The 16,729-nt window shown below is 36.9% G+C and overlaps 2 protein-coding genes and 1 long non-coding RNA gene across 4 annotated transcripts; 2 read left to right on the top strand and 1 right to left on the bottom strand.

Annotated features, from left to right (window-relative positions):
- The first annotated feature begins 543 nt into the window (after window positions 1–543).
- On the top strand, window positions 544–5,486 carry LOC111782608 (uncharacterized). 2 transcript variants are annotated; one of them, XM_087120840.1, is made up of 7 exons: window positions 544–1,211; window positions 1,366–1,595; window positions 2,200–2,884; window positions 3,151–3,481; window positions 3,624–3,739; window positions 3,870–4,064; window positions 4,573–5,486. In XM_087120840.1, exons 1-7 carry the CDS (start codon window positions 1,008–1,010, stop codon window positions 5,182–5,184), a joined length of 2,373 nt encoding a protein of 790 aa, XP_086976966.1. In that variant the 5' UTR covers window positions 544–1,007; the 3' UTR covers window positions 5,185–5,486. The 2 variants fall into 2 exon arrangements, with proteins under 2 accessions (XP_086976966.1, XP_023519159.2); XM_023663391.2 differs by having other exon boundaries at window positions 546–1,211; window positions 3,645–3,739.
- A 2,434-nt stretch (window positions 5,487–7,920) lies between these two features.
- BETA-TIP (beta-tonoplast intrinsic protein) lies at window positions 7,921–9,324 on the bottom strand. The gene is made up of 3 exons (XM_023663395.2): window positions 8,954–9,324; window positions 8,551–8,870; window positions 7,921–8,471 (listed from the first exon to the last, which is right to left on the bottom strand). The coding sequence occupies exons 1-3, from the start codon at window positions 9,084–9,086 to the stop codon at window positions 8,085–8,087; spliced, it is 840 nt and encodes a 279-aa protein (XP_023519163.2). The 5' UTR covers window positions 9,087–9,324; the 3' UTR covers window positions 7,921–8,084.
- Window positions 9,325–13,541: 4,217 nt separating this feature from the next.
- Window positions 13,542–15,960, top strand: LOC111782612 (uncharacterized). The gene is made up of 6 exons (XR_015414658.1): window positions 13,542–13,977; window positions 14,057–14,154; window positions 14,504–14,588; window positions 14,951–15,005; window positions 15,266–15,364; window positions 15,490–15,960. It is a non-coding gene; the product is annotated as an uncharacterized LOC111782612 (long non-coding RNA).
- Window positions 15,961–16,729: the final 769 nt, after the last annotated feature.

The following is a 16,729-nucleotide window of genomic DNA, read 5'->3' as shown; positions in this document are numbered from 1 at the left end:
CTATCTCCCTTCAACCCTTTGAGCAAAATGCGGCAAAAGAAAGGAAAATCCATGGACCGACCCCATCATCTCCACCCCATAGGAACTACGAGATCACTCCAAGGACGCCTTCGATATCCATGGGTCGCAGACCGACCATAAAACCATGTAGAGTAGAAAAAATTAACATCTTTTTAAATGAATTTATAAAATGAACAAATAATATGTAGTCATGACTCGTTTTTCGAGACTTTGAATCTCAATAAGACGAGGATAAATCAAATCAAATCAAATAAAATATAAGACAAAAATCAATAAAATTTAAATCGAAATAAAAATAAACAAACTACATCGAAGTAAATACAAATTTAAATCACTTTCATCTTTTTAGTAATAGTCTAACATTTTGAAGCTCGAAAATGAAGTCGTGACACATGCATTATTTTCTAGTCCAACAAAGTTATCTCTTAATTCTCTCAGTTTGTAATTAATTTAATTAAGTTCCCTCGAATGTGGAAAAACACCGCTCATCAACAGGCATGAATTTAGAGAATTAGATTAAGAACACTTGGGAATTATCGTGAAGAAGAAGAAAAAACGAAATTGTTAGGAAAGAATCTGTAACTTTCTTCGATTGGAAGTAGGTTCAAAATCCAGCTTTCCCATTAACTATAAAATTCGGCCCTAATCAATTCTCTTCAATCCGTCTATGAAACTGAAGGAATTCTTTTCTTCTCCGTGTTTGTGGCTGTTGCTCTCTGTAATTAGTGAAAAAGAAGAAGAATCTCAAGCGTTACACTCCGTTGATTTCGATTACTTTTACTTCCAGCTAACTTGGCACTAAGCTGGACCCAAGCAGAGTTTCCGATTCAGATTCTTTCGATATTTTTCCTTTTGGGGTTTACGGGTCGCATTGTTCGTTCATTTTCTCCACTTTCCCCCCATTCCCAATCCCTTTTTCCAGTTCCTGCAACTCGATTTCGTGAGATTTCATGGTTAGAGTTCGTTGGTGATTGCGAACAATTGAAATGGGGTCGCTCTTGATTCTGACGTTTCTATTCGGTTTTGGTTTTGGGGTTGTGGCAATCCTTGCGGCGGAGGCTCTTGCAGTCTATATCATTTTGAACAAGTTGAGCAAGAGGTCTCAAAAGGACTTGGCTAATGCCAATGCCAAGCTAGAGCAATCCGAGCCAGATCCTCTTCAATCCCTTGAATTTCTTTCCAACAAGCAGGTATTCAATTCAGGTTTTCTGTGTTCTTGTTTCGTTTCGGAGTTCAAACACGCAAAAAATTGACTGAAATCGTATTGTTGGTTGTTCTTGGGTTTACTAAATGGACTAATAATTCTGGATTTTGTTCTTGCGGTATGATCTCTTTGTTTGGCAGGGTTGGGTATGGATATTAGAATCAAATGTGCTAGAAGATATAATAGAGAAAGCACCTGGAGAACAAAAGAAAGGGAAGGATTTCTTGGAGGTAACTCCTGTAAAAAAGTATGCAAGAATCAAGGACCAGACGTTAATTATATCAGAATCAGATGGTAATACTAAAACAATTTCATTAAATAGCTGCACCATTGAAGCCGTTTCAGCAGCAACCTTGCCTTCAAGAAAATGGTATCTTCTTTCATATTTCATTTCAATATAAAAAGTTCATTCTAGCATATGATGATGTTCTTCATGCTCTAAATTTTTAGCTTACAGACATTTTATTCTTTTATTCTTACTTATTGAGATGCTGAATTCAATTCTAAAAGCTTCAACCCTGCCCAATATTCTTTCAATAACTTTTCTTTTCCTTGTTATGATCTGATAAGAAATGGTTGAATTTATAGGAGCTCGTGGCTATGCATACAAGTAAAATTAGCTGTGTGTACTGTTCTTAAATTTTCTCATGCTGCGTGTTCTTGTTGCTTGTTGCTTGTTCATTCCTCTAAATCGACCCTACAAGCTATAGCTATTAAAATGTTAATATTCTTGATGTGTGGAAGGTGCAGAATACTTGTTTTGTTACTCTGTTTGAATTTATTTGGTACCTTAATGGTTTCGATGTGTATCAATGTGGGAAATCTTTTCTGCTATGTGTTAGAGTGTGATACTTGTTATCGGTATAGAATTTGAATTTGAGGGTACATAATAAGAACTTAAGTTTAGTGTTTTTTTTATTGTTCTTCTGAATTCCAGACGCCATGTTTTTATAATTTGATTATTGGTATTTCAGGGTGAAAAGGTTCCCTTTAAAATTGGAAAACAGAACCTCTATAGTTTATAATGAAAGTAAAACAATCTTCATTTTTCTTGAAACTTCCTGGGAGAAGGAATCATGGTGTAAAGCCCTCCGTTTAGCTTCATGTGTTGACAAAGAAAGACTGCAGTGGTTTGCTAATTTACAGAAAGAGTTCCATAGTTATACCTCTTCTTTAAGAACTGGGTATCCTTCATTTATGAAGCCCTCTGCAGGGTACTATTCTGAAGCTACTGATAAGGATATCAAGCCTAACGCTCCTTCGAAGGTTCAGCTCTTTTTCAAAAAACTGGCAAAGAAGACTTCTAAGGCTGCTTCAGATTATAAAGTAAAATTTTCTTCTTCTTCTTCTTTGCGTGAAGAAAAAAACTTTAGTGAGAGGTTTCATCCGAGTCCAGGTTTTGTTTCGTCGTCGGGCTTAGGGAAGGGAATTCCAAAGGCGCAGAGTACTAAAAGTTTATTGGAGGAAGATATGGCAACACCATCAATGGTTCACTCAGGAAGCCACCATGGTCATGCCTCTGTTATTTCTGAGGCAGATTCTGATGACAGATTCTTGACTGATGATGGAACACTTAGTTGGAATTTGTTGATGTCAAGATTCTTTTTTGATGCCAAAAGCAATGAAGGGCTAATGAAATCCTTGCACGATCGAATTCAGGTTCATTTTTTCCCCAAGAGATCTTTTTTCTTTTGAGAATGTTGATACTCCTATCATTACATTGTGAGATCCCACATCGGTTGGGGAGGAGAACGAAACACCCTTTATAAGGGTGTGGAAACCTTTCCCCAGCAGATGCGTTTTAAAAACTTTGAGGGGAAGTCCGAAAGGGAAAGCCCAAAGAGGACAATATCTACTAGCTGTGGGTTTGGGCTGTTACATACGTTCTCTTACTGTTTGATGAATACTTTTGTTTGTCATTGCAGAGGATGTTGTCGAACATGAGGACTCCAAGTTACATTCGCGAAGTTAGCTGTACTAAAGTTCATCCTGGAAACCTCCCGCCCAATATCAATACTATAAGGGTTCTTCCCTTTGAATTGAGTGAAGTATGGGCCTTGGAGGTTGACTTTGAATACTCTGGAGGCTTTGCCTTAGATATCGAAACTAGAATTGAAGTTCATGAATTAGATCTTCAAAAAAGCGCAGTAGACTCTAAATCTGATTCCAGTGATGTTGGGGAGGTCTCTTCATTTCTAGAAGTTTATCTTCGAAACCAGTTCAGTACCTCTGAAGGAACAGAACAGAACGACGAAGGTGAGCGACTAACCATTAAATGGTTTTCATATGTTCTATCCTCATGAATTGGTAACTTATAATTCTTTTTGTTGCCTGCACAAAGTCTAAATGCATAAGATCAGAGATAGAATTCTGATTTTAGGTTCAATTATAATCTCAGTAGTTCAACGTTCGGTTGCAGGTGGGTCGGAAAACAGTAAGAACCCCACGTCCTCATACTCTAGTGGATCCAAGTGGAAATCTCTAATGAATTCTATTGCTAAACAGGTTTCTCAGGTTCGTCGACCTTCGCGTTTGATAATTAAGTTTAAGTATGTATCCTGAAACTAAAGAGGCATTGTTAGATGTCTTGGATGCATGGAGTTAGCCCCTTTCATAATTTTCTCATTTGTTTTTGAATTTATAGGTGCCGATCTCTTTGGTACTAAAGGTTGCATCTCTCCGAGGGACGCTGCGGGTACATATAAAACCGCCTCCTTCTGATCAGCTATGGTACAGTTTTACATCCATGCCAGATTTGGAGGTGCGCTTGGAATCATCGTTTGGGGACCATAAGATATCTAGTGCACATGTTGCTCAGTTTTTGAACAACCGGCTTAAGGTATGGAGATGTGTTTCCTAACATGAAGTTAGTTCAGTAGGCTTAATTTTCAAGAATCCGTCCATAATGGGTAGATTTTGGGACAGTTAATCCTCTCAAAAGGCTATTAATATTGTATTTCTCTTTGATCGTTGGCGTCGCACAAGCCTCATGCTAGCACGTTAGCTTGTGATGGACGCCAAAGAAACTCGTGTCGCGATATGTTTGTTTCATATTAAAATGAAGGAAGCAGTGATAACAAAGAATCACGAATGATGGTTTCGAATAGAAAATCATACCTCAAGTATATAAATTTGTTAGCGCCCGCTTTCCATGATCGTCGTAACCATGTTTAAAACTAAAACGCTGCCTGAATCCTCTTGATCAAGTGTGTAATCCAGTGTCTGAAAGGTTAAAATGCAGCAGCATGAACACTAAACTCATTACATGTTATTAAAATGCAGCATGAAATTAAGCGATGTTGTGTAAATCCTGCTGATATTCTGCTAATGTGTTACCTACTATGCAGGCAGTGATCAAGGATACTTTAGTGCTCCCCAACAGTGAAAGTATATTCATTCCATTCATGATGGCCGAGAAGGACGACTGGGTTCCACGGGACGTTGCACCATTGATCTGGTTCAACCAAGGCGCTTCTGATAACAAATCTTCATGTGAAAATCAAAGATCCAATCCTGTTGAGCCAAAAAATAAATCTGAAGCCAGTAAAACCATCTCCATTGAGCATAAAATACCTCAGAACGAGCCTTCTCAGCCACACACTGACTTGGTAAATGCATCAAAGGCTTCATCAAGCACTGGTAATCCAGCTCCAGCTTCAAGTAAGGCACTGGACGAAGATGAAATGAAAATCCCTTTATTAGAAAATGACAAAGAAGTAGAAAATTTGCAGCAAAATAGAGTAGAGGCGCAGGAGAATGAATCACCATCTAGTTCTATAAGCTCATCTGGGCAGGAAAATCATAACGCTGAGGAAGATGATCCAAAGCCGCCAAGGAGAACAGGAAGAAGAGCAAGAATGCTAGAAATAGGGAAGAAGATGGGGGAGAAACTAGAAGAAAAGAGACGAACCATTGAAGAAAAGAGCAGGAACATTGTTGAGAAGATGCGAGCACCATAAACTATGAAACCTCAATATATTCCAAGATGGGCGGCACAAAATGTATATCTGATTCTGAGTGCAAATCACAGTTCTTCGTTTCTAGCAGAGAACAAATTTGCAAGCCTTGTTCTTCTTTCTCAATACTGGAGAGCTTGAATCAGGTGGAACAGAGGTAATTCAAATTTTATTTGTTGTCCAGTCCTGAGTACAGTTTCTTAAATATAAGAATCAATCTTTTGTAGAGGAACATATGAGAATCATCTTCAGTTTATTAAATATTTCAAAATTCCAAGAAACTTTTGTAGATGTTCAAGAAACAATCTCAATTTTATCTGCTACATAAATGATCACAGATTGTTGGAGTATCTTCAACCTTCCTAATTCGTCAAGCAATCAAATCCTGCTTCTCAATGCCTGTAGTTAGCTTCCTTTTTAAACTTTTGTTCAAGAAGACAATGCTAGGGAGACGTTTCTAGCTTATAAAGAATGCTTCATTTTCTTATCCAATTGAAGTGGGATCTCATAATCACCCCCTTTTAAGGTTCAATCAACTCACTGGCCCGGTGTTTGGCTTTGATACCATTTGTAAACGTCAAACTTCTGCTAGTAGATATTGTCTTCTTTATGCTTTCCCGAAAGTGTCCGGCTTTGATACCATTTGTAACCGTCAAACTCATTGCTAGTAGATATTGTCTTCTTTATGCTTTCCTGAAAGTGTCCGGCTTTGATACCATTTGCAACTGTCAAACTTACTGCTAGTAGATATTGTTTTCTTTACGTTCTCCCTTTCGGGTTCCCTCAAGGTTTTTAAAACGCGTCCAATAAGAAAAGGTTTCCATGTCCTTATAAAGAATATTTTTGTCTCCTCTTTAACCAACGTGGATCTAACAATCCACCCTTTTGGCGCCTGACACTTGTTCTCTCTCTCGAAACGCTGACACTTGTTCTCTCTCTCGAATGATCTCCTGTAACCATTGCTGGTTAAAAAAATTACTATCTTGTCGCTGGTGGCATAATAACAGAGCAAGCTGCATGAATTTGACCAAGGTTTACGTACATTTGGATGAGAGAATTTGCCACAGGCGTAGCTTTAACGCTTCATTAACCCGAAAACCGCGAGAATAAGCTGCAATCACAGAATTCCAAGAGATGACACTTCTTGTAGACATTTCGTCGACCACTTGGCGTGAAGAAGCCAAGTCGTCAGAGCACTCTGGAATACATGTCGACAAGCGAGGTTTGAACAAACATGTCTGATTCGAACCCATCACGGATGAGGTGAGTGTGGAGCATCGTGTCTGATTCGAACCCATCACGGATGAGGTGAGTGTGGAGCATCGTGCCATCGCCGATCGAAGCAAGATTTGCGCAAGGCTCGAGGAGGAGAGAAAATGTGAAATTGTTACCATGAATTCCAAAGTGGCACATAAACGAGTAGGTTTCAAGAGCTTCCAACCCGCCATTGACAGAGCTTCTAATCATCAAGTTCCATAGATAAAGAATGAAGCTGGAAGATGGGGGAGAGCCTATGAATCTGCATTGCGAAAGAACCTGCAAGCAATCGTATAACAATAAACAGAAGTATGTCGTTCCCCTTCGTATTGCGTTAAGGCTCTTCATAGCTAGATCTGATTCCAAACAAACAACCTTCAGCCCAATTGTATACCTTTTATATAGGAAAGAAAAAAAAAAAAAAAAAAAAAATTGAAACTTCTATTACTACCCCCACCAAATTTATAACAAGTTAACTTTAAAATGATTATAATTTCCATCCATAGAAACTATTTTTCTTATATTTTGAATTAATTATAAAACATAGAATTTACCAAAAGACATTTTGAAGTTGGGAGTCAAGTTCTAAGCATTATTATGAGTTAGACCAATTTCAATTATTACATGTCTTAAATTATGATTATTAATTGTCTTAAATTATGAGTTTCGAGTTTCGGTCGATTCAAAAGCATGACACATATATTAGATTAAGATATTGACATGTACGTCGATTATTGTAACGTCCCCCAGATCTACCATTAGTAGATATTGTTCTCTTTAGATTTTTCCTTTGGGACTTCCCCTCATAGGAGTGGAAACCTTCCACCTAGTTTGTTCTCCTTGCGAATTAATGTGGGATATCACTGAATTAATGTGGGATATCACAATTCGAGAGTTTGTTCTGGTTTGTTCTCCTCCCCAACTAATGTAGGACATTCACAATTCGAGTTTGTTCTCCTCTCCAACCAATGTGGGACACAATCTACCCACTTTGAGGCCTAGCGTCCTCGCTAGCCCTCTTTCCTTCCTCCCGTCGATATGGGACACCCCTAAATCCACCTCCTTCGGGGCCCAACATCTTGTCAATGTGGGACGCCCACAAATCCACCGCTAGCTGATATTGTCCTCTTTGAAAGCTGATATTGTCCTCTTTGAACTTTCAGTTTCGAATACTAGCTTTCACGGAACTGATATTGTCCTCCTTTGAACTTTCAATTTCGAATACTAGTGAAAGCTAAGATATTGACATGCATGCCAGAGTGACTCCACTTAAAATGCACAGCTTATGCACAGCACATAGTTAAAATAGACCAAATTCAATCAACATAAAAGGGATAAAGATCAAAACTTTTGAACCTATACGGCATACCCATAACCCACTTTTCGTTATCATCAAGGTCGAAAAGGATAAGGATTAAGCGCCAAAAACCATGAACCCACCTTCTAATTTTCAAACCAAACAGAACAAAGAACACCAGAAACAGATGTAAGCTGTATTGCTTTTATTACCTTGATGAACAACATAAACACCACAAATAACCCCAACGGAGACAACAAACAAACAAAATAGACTACAAAAAAACAACAGTCTCACATCCAAACCACACACACTCGAATCTGTTTCTACAAATTCAAAAACCAAAAGCTTAGTAGTCCTCAGGAGCCAAGGGCTGGTGAGTATGCAGAGGAGGCTCAACAGGAATCACCAAGTACTCATAAACAAGCGCAGCAAGCCCACCTCCCAGCAATGGCCCGATCCAGTAGATCCAATGATTGTCCCATCTCCACCCCACCAACGACGGCCCAAACGCCCTCGCCGGGTTCATGCACGCCCCATCAAACGCCCCACCCACCAGAATATTAGCCCCCACTATTAACCCTATTGCCAGTGGCGCTATCGTCCCCAAACTGCCTCTCTTTGGGTCTATTGCTGTTGCGTACACTGTGTACACCAAGGCGAACGTCAGCACTATCTCTAGCAGAAAGCCGTGCATTTCTGATATCCCTGATGAAACGAAGAACCCCATAGGCCTCTGCAATTTCCCAATTATAAAATCATTCATCCATTTTAAAAAACAACAACATCATAAACAAATCATTTCCTTTTCTTACCATGCCACCGGTTGCGAGTCTCAAGAGCAGTGAAGCGACGACGGCACCCAAAATTTGAGCTACCCAATAGAAAATTCCACGGATAAGTGATATCCTCCCGCCAAGAAGAGCGCCAAAAGTCACAGCCGGATTGACATGCCCACCGGAGATGTTGATACTCGCTGCAACCGCTGAGAACAGAGCAAATGCGTGCGCTATCGCTATCACAACTAAATCGGATGCACCTCGGCCCGTGTCGGTCCTCCTCCGACCATAACCGTGACCGTGACTGTAACCTCCATGGCCATAACTTCCATAATCTGCTGGACTGAAAATTTTGTCTGCAAAACCGAAGGATTAATCAATTAATTCATGCATGCATTTGGGTAAGAATTTAAATGAAGAATTTTTTAGAACAACGTACCAAGAGCAAGAACAGAGCCTTCCCCGGCGAAGACGAAGATGAAAGTGGAAATGAACTCAGCCAAGGTGGCTCTAATGGAGTCAGGGTGGGTGGCCTCATCGGCCCGTCCAAAAGCATATCGTCTCGGCGGCATAGCGGCGGTGGCGGCGGCAAAAACAGCTCAAAACAGTTCCTCGAAGATCAAAGCATGCAAAACAGAGCAATTTCTGGGTTCTCGAAGGATCTGAAAATTCTTGGAAAGGTTTAATTTTGAATTGCATGGCTGAGAAATTGAGGATTGTGGGATTTAAAATGGGGGAAATGGGGTTTGAGAGAAGAGAGACACCTGTTAATACGACGTGGTTTGGGGACGACACGTTATGATATGTGTAAGCTCCTCAATTTCGATTCCAAACACTCTTATCTCCATCGCCCCTTCTCCCATCGGATTTTATTCATTTATTTATTATTATTTTTTTTATACAAATAATTAAAATAAAAAGTTCTCTCTCATTATCCTATATCATAAACATATCAATTCATCTACTAGCAGTTTACATATATTAACATGGCGCGAACCATCATACAACACAGTAGAGCCACCTAATTGATTTGATCAATTTCAAAATTTATGAAAAGCAAGATTCAATAATAAGAGCCTGACTTTAGAATAGCAAATTCAATAATTTTCCGTAAGCTATTGACACCTCTCTTTTTTACAAATATGCAATCAATCCGATTAGAATAAGTTAAATTTATCCTAAGTAACTCATATTTAAATAGAAAAGTTGTTTTACATCTCATTGTTTTAAATTATTTTGTTATTTTTAATTTACCTGTTTTACAGACAAAAGATGTTTTAAATGTTTACTACTTGGATGATGTTTTCTTTTAAGATTTATATTTCTGCATAAATGATGAATATGCGATATTACTGCTCTGAGTAGGTAGAAATTTAAGGCATGCGATAAAAGTCATTCCATTTACTGTTAGTTATGATAAGAGAGATTAATAAACCTAGTAAAATATAAAAATTATAACAACAATGTAAATTATGGCTGCACAATAAAAATGTTTTCATATAATTAAAAACATTTTAGGATACACAATCTGAAAATTGAAAATAAATTATTGTTATTATAAAAGAAAAAAATTAAAAATAGAGATGGATCACGTGTGATGTCCATAAGTTAAATGGTAAGTTTGAAAAATAATAAACGAAGATATAAAACAAGACCAAATAGTTTTTATTACACACGATACATATATTATAAACCCAGTCTATATGGTAGACCGGTTTTAAGCAATCATGTAGTCCCATTAATAAAATATTGTATTGTATGGTGAATTTAGTGGCATTATTTATTGCATGTAATCTATTTGACTCTTTCGAATAAGTTAGCCCACGGGCCTCCTATAGTGTGGCATCAATAATAAATTTAGAGGCCCATTCGACCATGTTAAACATCCAACAATATTTACCATGAGCCTAAAAATGATTGCATGAAAATTACAGTAATATAGTCTCTCTAAGGATGGATAAAATACATTTATGTTAGTTTCATTTATTTACCCAAGGGAAGAGGCCATTACACTACAATTTTAAAACGAGAAGCCTAGATTCGTGTTTAAATTCTTTAAATTATGCTGTCACTAACATAATTATTTAATAATCGTGCATAAATCTTGTTGGATGAAATTTATTATTCTATGTGGATTATGACAGAAGAGGCCCAAGTGCTAACTTATCCGTAAAAGTCAAATGGATTACATGCAATAAACCATAAAAAAGAAGCCATTAAATTCACCCTACAATATGTTACTAATAAAACTACATGATTGTCTAAAGCTGGTGTACCATCTAGACCAGATTCATCATAATATAAATGTTTGGTCTAGTTTGATCATTTTCTTTTTAATTTATTGATGTACATTACACTCATTATTTTTCAAACTTACGACTCCGGATCCATCTTATTTTCATTTTTTTATAATAATAATAATAATTTATTTTCAATTTTCAATTTTAGAAGTATATGGAAGCATTTTTATTATGTAGCCATAATTTAGTTATAATTTTTATGTTTTTTTTTTCTATCAAACCGTCTCTCATCATAGTAAATGGAATTAGTTTACAGTTAGATGTTATGTAACGATCCTAAACTTCTAAATACTAAGAGTCACTACTAACAATCATACTTATCATTTATGCAAAAATAGAACCCTTAAAAAGAAAATATCATCTATAGTATAAATCTGGTAAACTTTTAAAACATTCTCTCCTTTCCAAAACACAACCATGATCTTGCATGTTTAAATACTAAATATTGAAATGTAAAGATATTAAAAACAAATACAAAATAATTTAAAAGAATGAAAGGTAAAACAACATATTCTAACTTGATTAGAAATTTAAATGAGATCCTGCACAATTTAAACAACGTATTCTAATCCGACTTTGTTTCTAAAAAAAGAAATGTGACCATAGCTTACCAAAAATGGGTGAATCTCCTATTTCAAAGCAAGTGTCATTGACTTCGACGGCGTAGGTTCAATCCCTGAAGCACACGGATTTTCTCGTCGGGTCTGTAGCGAGCGCCGGTCTTCGAATCCTACCCGACGTAGGAATTTTCTTAATTATTTTCTCAGCCAATGCGCACATGACAACCGCCCGTGTTCCTCCGTCCTTCGTGTTCTTCCTCTTGGGTCTGCGATTTTCCAGAAAATCAATTATTTTCCATTTTCTTTTCATTTTTCTATTCCTTTCTGCGTGTTCTTCACGAGATTTTTAGAGTTTACATCTAGCTACAAGTAGATATTTTTATTATAATTTATTTCTAATCACAGTGATAATTAACTCAGTCCAAAGTTATCAAGAAACTCCTATTTCCGATCCGAATCGATCACAACTTCCTTTATAGACTATGAGCATAATCCTCCCTACAATAACATACTCATATTTCAGATTCTAACTCTCAATATATCACACAGATGAAGGAAATCTGAGAATTTAGATTCAAAATTTCACTTGTTTCTTGACGGTTTTGGATGATTTAAGAGTCTTCTCCTCCAAGTTGTGTGAGCAGCAGTTACCTCCTCGTGGACTATTTAGCATTATGGATCAATCATTGGAAAAATAAATTAATTAGACGTAAATAATTTATAAAACATCTGTGACCAAATCAATTAATTTTATTTTCTAATATTCCTATTTAGTAATTAACAGTTTTGTATTTTTTAAGATTGTAAAATTTATAAATGATTATAAAATCTAAACAATCATGAAATTAATGTTCAATAGACATGCATAAATTTCACCATCTTGAAAAATAACAATTGCAATTTTGAAAGCATTTTTGAAAGCTAGAAATAAAGTTGAAAATAAATATTATTGGTAGGTTAAATCACAAATTGTTCTTGATGAGATTCGATCGTTGGCTTTTTATGGATTACACATACTATAGTACCAATTTAGCTATAAATGAACTTCTAATAAGTTTAATAAATATTTTAAAATACACTGAACTACCAATACCGAGGTCGCCGGAATTTATGGATCTCACAACCACGGCTTCGGCGGATCGTCCCCAGACGTTCCCTCCGACCTCCAGCCTTCAGCCAAGGTCTCGAACACCTGCACAGAGGAAGAAAAGAGCAGAAAAACCGAATATAAAATGCGTAAAAAAAAAAAAAAAAAAACTAGCAGAACACCTGCTGTCTCGAACACCCGCCTTCGTTGTCTGTCAAAAATTGGCACGAAATGAAGAGAGAAAATTCTAGAACAAACACGGATTTTTTTCTATTTTTGTTTGATATTCTTTTTCCTTTTTCGTCCTTCATCAGTGTAAAAATTACGAACATAATCCAAATTATCTCTAACCTTCAAATTCAAATTCCCCACATGGGTTACTCTTTTTTCTTCTGATAATGGGGTTCAAGGGTCTTTTGTAATTTCAATTGCAAGTTTCTCAAAAACAAAATAAAAAAATAATTTATGTATTTATGTTTATTTAATAGTAGTAAATATTAAGATGATAATACAAGATCTTTTAATATGTTTTGTTATCGTTGTTCACCTGTCTAATATAAAATTGCTCTGAGTTAAATATACTTTAGAGCTATTATGATTAAGCTGATAAAAAAAATCAATCTTGTTGGTACAGGCTATATCTATTATTATTATTATTATTATTATTTTTTACGTTTTTTTTTCATTGTAATATTTAAATATAAATCCAAAAAATAAAATAATCATTTAAAAACACACAACTCCATTAAAATGCAAGGTTGGAATAAAATATCAAATAATATTAAATGGAACATTATTTAATTTAGATATGTGACACTTTTTATTCGGATTTGCCTATTTGGAGGGTTCCAAAATGGGCCAAACTCAGATAATTCTACTTTGGTGCAAAAATGAGAAATACCATGAAAGCCGTGCTCGTTAAAGCTGCGAATTAATCAAAAGGGCCCTACCGACCCAATAAATGTCCGGTCGGGTCGCCTGGACCGCTACTTGAGTCGGGCCGGCTCTTCCCCGGTTCGAGAGCCCGTGGTGGGCCTGGCGGGGCGAGCGCGCTTGCGTCGGCCGCACGCAGGCCAGCGCTGTCCACTCGTAGCGCATGCCCGCGCTGGGCCATACGGGTCATTGGCCCGAACTGACCGCGAAACCCTCGTTTTCCCCAACCCCTTTCTCTTTCGCTCACCTCATGCTCGCCGTCGCCTCTCCCTCCGATTCGTTTCCGACGCCCATAATCCTTCTCAAATCTCGGAGATCCGAAGTGATGTCTTGATTCACTGTTTCCTTCCGACCATTTCGACTCTTTGTCTTCATTAACCTCAAGCTTCAAGCCTCGGCAGTAGAAATCCTCAAACCTTTCCCCTAATCGATCAGAGGGCGCTTGTGGGTCTCAATCGGGAAGTTTCTGGCCAATGTGGGTCTCCGAGAGTTCGTGATCTCCTCCTCCATTTCCGACGTCTCTTAAACCCTCTTCTTCTGCTCTCCAAAAGCCCTCGATAATGGGCTACTCGAGCTTCAACTGGTGCGGCTTTCTTCCCCTTTTTTTTAATATTATTATTATTATTATTATTTATTTTACTTATCACTGTGTGCATATGAAGGTGTTCGTTAGATCGAAGGTCTCTGTTTCGCCGGCGTTTATGTCCGACGACATTAAACTGTTCGTCTTCCACTCCATTTCGTAGTTCCTGTCTTTGAGGTACGTTCGCCTTCCACTCTTTCTCTCTTCATTTCGTGGTTACTGTCTTTGAGTTCTGAGGGTTTGATGACGTGGACTTGTATGGTCACGGTTTCGATTAAGGCTGACTTAGCGTCGCCGGCGCTGTTGCCAGAGCTGTCGCCGTTTCGTTTGATGCTGGCTTAGCATCGCCGGAGATGTGATAGTGACATCTAACGACGTGATAGTGACATCTAACCATCTAACCTCGTGATAGTGACATCTAACTATATAATCTCGTGATAGTGACATCTAACTTCACTTCTCATATTCCATTTCTCCTCTCTCTTCTTCCTTCTATAAATAAGAGTTCTTACACATCATATTTCAGCAAGAAGAGCGATCGAGAGCTCTCAGAGCTGCTCAGGAATTATTAAACGCTTCAGATGATGCTACTACTGAAGATCAGAAGAAACGTGAGTGTGTATCTTGTTCTTCACTGTTGCAATAAATTATTTGTTCTCGCAGTATTTTATACCATTCTCGAGTTAGTCTATCAATAATGATTGTATTGCTCAAATTTTAAAAAGTTATTCTCCTATTCATGAATCGATTTATTTCTAAATGTATCTGTAACGTTCAGGTAAGTTTTTTGACTTCTTTGTCTGTAATATCCTTTATCTAGTTTATAAACATTCATTGATTTCAAAAAAAAACATCAAGAAAAATTGAGACTCCAACTCAAAAAAGGGAGATGAGATGAGGAGGTGAAACTTCATCTATGAGTCTAGCTTCTTCTTCATTGCTCTTTTTTAATTTTTTTTCATTCTTTTTGTAGTAGCATTATATTTGGATGGAAGAGGAGACTACAAAAACATCAAATTCTACAATGGGTAAGCTATTCCAGATTTTTTTTACCCACGATTTTTTTTTTTTAATCTGTGTTTTATCCAAATCTTTGACAAATTCAGAATTTTTAAAAATTCACCATTTTTTAATTTTCTTGGTTTCCAATGTGTTAGATATCAATTTTTCATTATGAGATTATTTCAATTTTGTTATATTTCAATTTTAATATCTGGACCTTCTAATAATAATTTTTTTTTTTTTTTTTTTTTTTTTTTTTTTTTTTTTTTTTTTTTTAACTTTGTAGTTGCTGGTGTGAACAACTTCATAGCTATTTCTATTACGTTTTCAAATTCTGCTGGAGCTGGACCTAAACACTGCCAATCAGTTGCTCTTATGAACAGTGGTAGTGTGAATCTTCTACCATGTTTTTTGGCTATGAAGACACACTTTATATAAATAGAAAGATGTTGTTTTGAAATCTATGGCAGAGTAGATTTCATATTTGGAAACGCTCTTGCTGTTTTTCAGGATTGTAGAATTTAGGCCCGACTACTAAATAACACTGTTAGACTGCACAGTTGGAAGAAAGCATACAACAATTGAGTGGCTTTTCTAAACTCAGTGGTGAATCCTGCCGGATGGTGAGAATGGTGTAATAGTAGTTCTCTGAAATTATTATTTTATGGTGAATATGGCAAGAGAGGGCCGGGGCTAATTTATCCTCAAATGGCCAAGATTCCATGCAATAGAGAATCGAAAAAAAGCCATTCAATTCACTGTACGACAATTTATTAATGGGATTACATGGTCGCTAGAAACTGGTGTGACGACATGACATGTAATAAAAGTTACATTGACCAGATTTGTAATATAGATATGTGCGACATGACATGAAAAGTTACATTGATGCCAGAAACTTGTGTACGATATAGATTATTTGTAATATTGATATGTTGGACCTGACATGCAATAAAATAAAAGTTAATAGTTATAGTTTCATATCTTTCTTTTTAATTCTTTTTTTAATTTATTGATGGACAAATATTTTTCAAAGTTATTTTATCATTTTATTTTTATTTTTCCTAAATCTTTAATCCCTCCCCACGAAACCAAACAATTTATTCTAATAAAATATTCTTAATTAACTTACTCATGTGATAATTAACTTCAAAGGTTATTGATTTTTTTTTTTTCATTCCCTTTCATAATCTCACCTGCAACAAAAGGAAATGTGAAATATAGAAAGAAAATGATGGAATACGAACGATTTGCACAGACATAAATTCCGGCTAGACGAAACCCCTTCCTTCCATAGTGTAACGCCATGAAATAGAGAACTAACGAGCCAGGGGAACACCTTGATACACACGAGCTATTACCACCAAAATGGTGTAATACCCGCTGGGTAATAGCAATAAAACTAATAAATAAATTAAAAAATAAAATAAAATAAATAAAATAAAGGAGAAGAGGGGGGAAGAAGTTCGGCGACGACACAGGTAAGGGAAAGAGAAGAAAAAAAAAATCAGGAGAAGAGGGAAAACCCGCGGGCCGACCCGCGTGACGCGGCCTGCCCGGCCCATCGCGCGCGCTCTCTGCGGCCCAACCCGGGCACGCGTGACACGTGACGGTCAACCCGGTCCGCGGCGGTTTGGTCTAACTAGACCGAGGGTTTTGCTCCTTCAGCGTAAATCCGTGTCGTTTTCATCTATTTTATTATATGAATGTAGGACCCAATTGAAGAGTTTAGCAAATTTTAAAATTTTTT

This window comes from Cucurbita pepo, chromosome 20 (assembly GCF_057944985.1).
Source record: "Cucurbita pepo subsp. pepo isolate OVF chromosome 20, ASM5794498v1, whole genome shotgun sequence".
NCBI classification, from domain to species: domain Eukaryota; kingdom Viridiplantae; phylum Streptophyta; class Magnoliopsida; order Cucurbitales; family Cucurbitaceae; genus Cucurbita; species Cucurbita pepo.
Note: the sequence above shows the minus strand (reverse complement) of the source record. Positions and strands in the feature narration are given on the sequence as shown.

Excerpts from the sequence above, each read along its gene's own strand:
- LOC111782608 (XM_087120840.1), top strand. The coding sequence starts at position 1,008 with ATGGGGTCGCTCTTGATTCTGACGTTTCTATTCGGTTTTGGTTTTGGG. Across the intron at positions 1,596-2,199 it reads ACCTTGCCTTCAAGAAAATG|GGTGAAAAGGTTCCCTTTAA; the intron begins GTATCTTCTTTC and ends TTGGTATTTCAG. Across the intron at positions 3,482-3,623 it reads AACAGAACAGAACGACGAAG|TAGTTCAACGTTCGGTTGCA; the intron begins GTGAGCGACTAA and ends TTATAATCTCAG.
- BETA-TIP (XM_023663395.2), bottom strand. The coding sequence starts at position 9,086 with ATGCCGCCGAGACGATATGCTTTTGGACGGGCCGATGAGGCCACCCAC. Across the intron at positions 8,871-8,953 it reads AGGCTCTGTTCTTGCTCTTG|ACAAAATTTTCAGTCCAGCA; the intron begins GTACGTTGTTCT and ends TCGGTTTTGCAG. Across the intron at positions 8,472-8,550 it reads GACTCGCAACCGGTGGCATG|AGGCCTATGGGGTTCTTCGT; the intron begins GTAAGAAAAGGA and ends GGGAAATTGCAG.